The sequence below is a fragment of the Cyprinodon variegatus genome, unplaced genomic scaffold (assembly GCF_000732505.1).
Source record: "Cyprinodon variegatus isolate N-32 unplaced genomic scaffold, C_variegatus-1.0 Scaffold527, whole genome shotgun sequence".
NCBI classification, from domain to species: Eukaryota; Metazoa; Chordata; class Actinopteri; order Cyprinodontiformes; family Cyprinodontidae; genus Cyprinodon; species Cyprinodon variegatus.
Window position 1 is genome coordinate 441,684 of NW_015150980.1, and position 1,889 is coordinate 443,572.

The 1,889-nt window shown below is 44.3% G+C and overlaps 1 protein-coding gene across 1 annotated transcript in view; it reads left to right on the forward strand.

Annotated features, from left to right (window-relative positions):
* Window positions 1-806, forward strand: part of LOC107095175 (chymotrypsin-like protease CTRL-1) — a 5,637-nt gene extending 4,831 nt beyond the window's left edge. The window contains exons 7-8 of the mRNA XM_015391165.1: window positions 294-396; window positions 560-806. Coding sequence (XP_015246651.1) covers window positions 294-396; window positions 560-806 — 350 coding nt within the window. The remainder of the gene's footprint in view (window positions 1-293; window positions 397-559) is intronic.
* The last annotated feature ends 1,083 nt before the right edge of the window (window positions 807-1,889 follow it).

Sequence of the window (1,889 nt, forward strand, 5' to 3'; positions counted from 1 at the left end):
TAAAAAAATACACACATCTGTATTCAGATGTACAAATCTGTATTCAGATTTACAAATCTGTAGTAAGATTTGCAAATGTGTAGAACAATCTGTAAGCACACACAGAGACACTGTGTCCGAAGTATTTTCGCTTCAACACCCAGAAATACAGACACATCATTGGTTTCAAGTCCAGCGGTTTCTCGGTTGGCTCTCTTTACACACGTGATTTTTGCTACACTTCTGCCGTGTGAGATGCACAAATGCATAAGGATTTGTATCTGTAATATCTGGACTTGCTGCCCTGGGCGCAGGCTCGCAGGCTGCAGCAGGGCCGAGCTCAATTCATGGCAGTGGCTGCGTTGCAGCAGTTCCGGTGGCGGTTCCGGTGGCAGTTCCGATGGCTCGATGTGGCTTGTCACTTTTTTTGGTATTTTTCTTGCCATTTTTCGGCAAATGCCTTACTCATAGTACGTCTAACTAGATTGTTTTTTTTTTTGTGTTAATATTGTGATGTTATTGCTTAATAAACTGCATTAAAACCTTTATAATGTCACATTTATTTGATGGAACGGAGTAGTTTGGCTGCCAATAAGTGGCCGGCAGCGGGCACCACCGGCCACTCCGGGGGCAGCATCTGCCAGCGGCGGGCACCATCAGCCACTCCGGGGGCAGCATGCTGGCTGCGGGCACCCCTGGCCACTCCGGGGGCAGCATCTGCCGGCAGCGGGCACCATGGGCCACTACGCAGCCACGTCGGTAGCAGGCTCTCCGGGCACGGCCACTACGCAGCCACCATGATGACAGTCCGGCTGTCATGCCAGTAGGCTGCCCGAGTGACTCCCAGGTTTACTGACACCATTTTGGTGGCTGCAGAAGCCGGTTTTCGTTAAATAACTAATTTTATTTTTTAGTTCTTTTTCATGACGTTTTTTGGCAAATACCTTATTTATTCATTTATTTTTTTTATTTATTTTTTATTTTTCTTGCAGTTTTTTGGAAAAATACCTTATTTATTCATGTATTGTTTTATTTATTTTATCTTTTTCTTGCAGTTTTTTGGCAAATACCTTATTTATTTATGTAATGTTTTATTTATTTTATCTGTTTCATGCCGTTTTTTGGCCCCTTCCAGCAGAGACTGCCACCACAGTCTCTGCTGACATCGGCCACTGCCACTGTGCTGCCACTATGGTGCCACCATATTGGCAGAGGCCACTAGGGTCCAATCATAGTGTCAGCGTAGTGGCAGCTGCCAGCAGAGACTGACACCATAGTGGCTGCTGCCACTATAGTGACCATAGCCACTAAATGACTTATTTATAGCACCTCTAAGTAGATTATTGTTTTAATATTGTGATGTTATTGCTTAAGTGGCCAGTGGCACCTGACAGTCCGCAGCCTCTAGGCTATATATCATCCTAGAGGCTATATATATACACTACCGTTCAAAAGTTTGGGGTCACTCAAACAATTTTGTGTTTTCCTGAAAAGTCACACTTATTCACCACCATATGTTGTGAATTAAATAGAAAATAGAGTCAAGACATTGACAAGGTAAGATATAATGAATTGTATTTTTTTTTACATCAAACTTTGCTTTCGTCAAAGAATCCTCCGTTTGCAGCAATTACAGCATTGCAGACCTTTGGCATTCTAGCTGTTAATTTGTTGAGGTAATCTGGAGAAATTGCACCCCATGCTTCCAGAAGCAGCACCCACAAGTTGGATTGGTTGGATGGGCACCATACGGTCACGCGTACCATACGGTCACGCTGCTGCCACGACAGCTCAATGGGATTCAGATCTGGTGACTGTGCTGGCCACTCCATTACCGATAGAATACCACCTGCCTGCTTCTGCTCTAAATAGTTCTTGCACAATTTGGAGGTGTGTTTAGGGTCATTTTC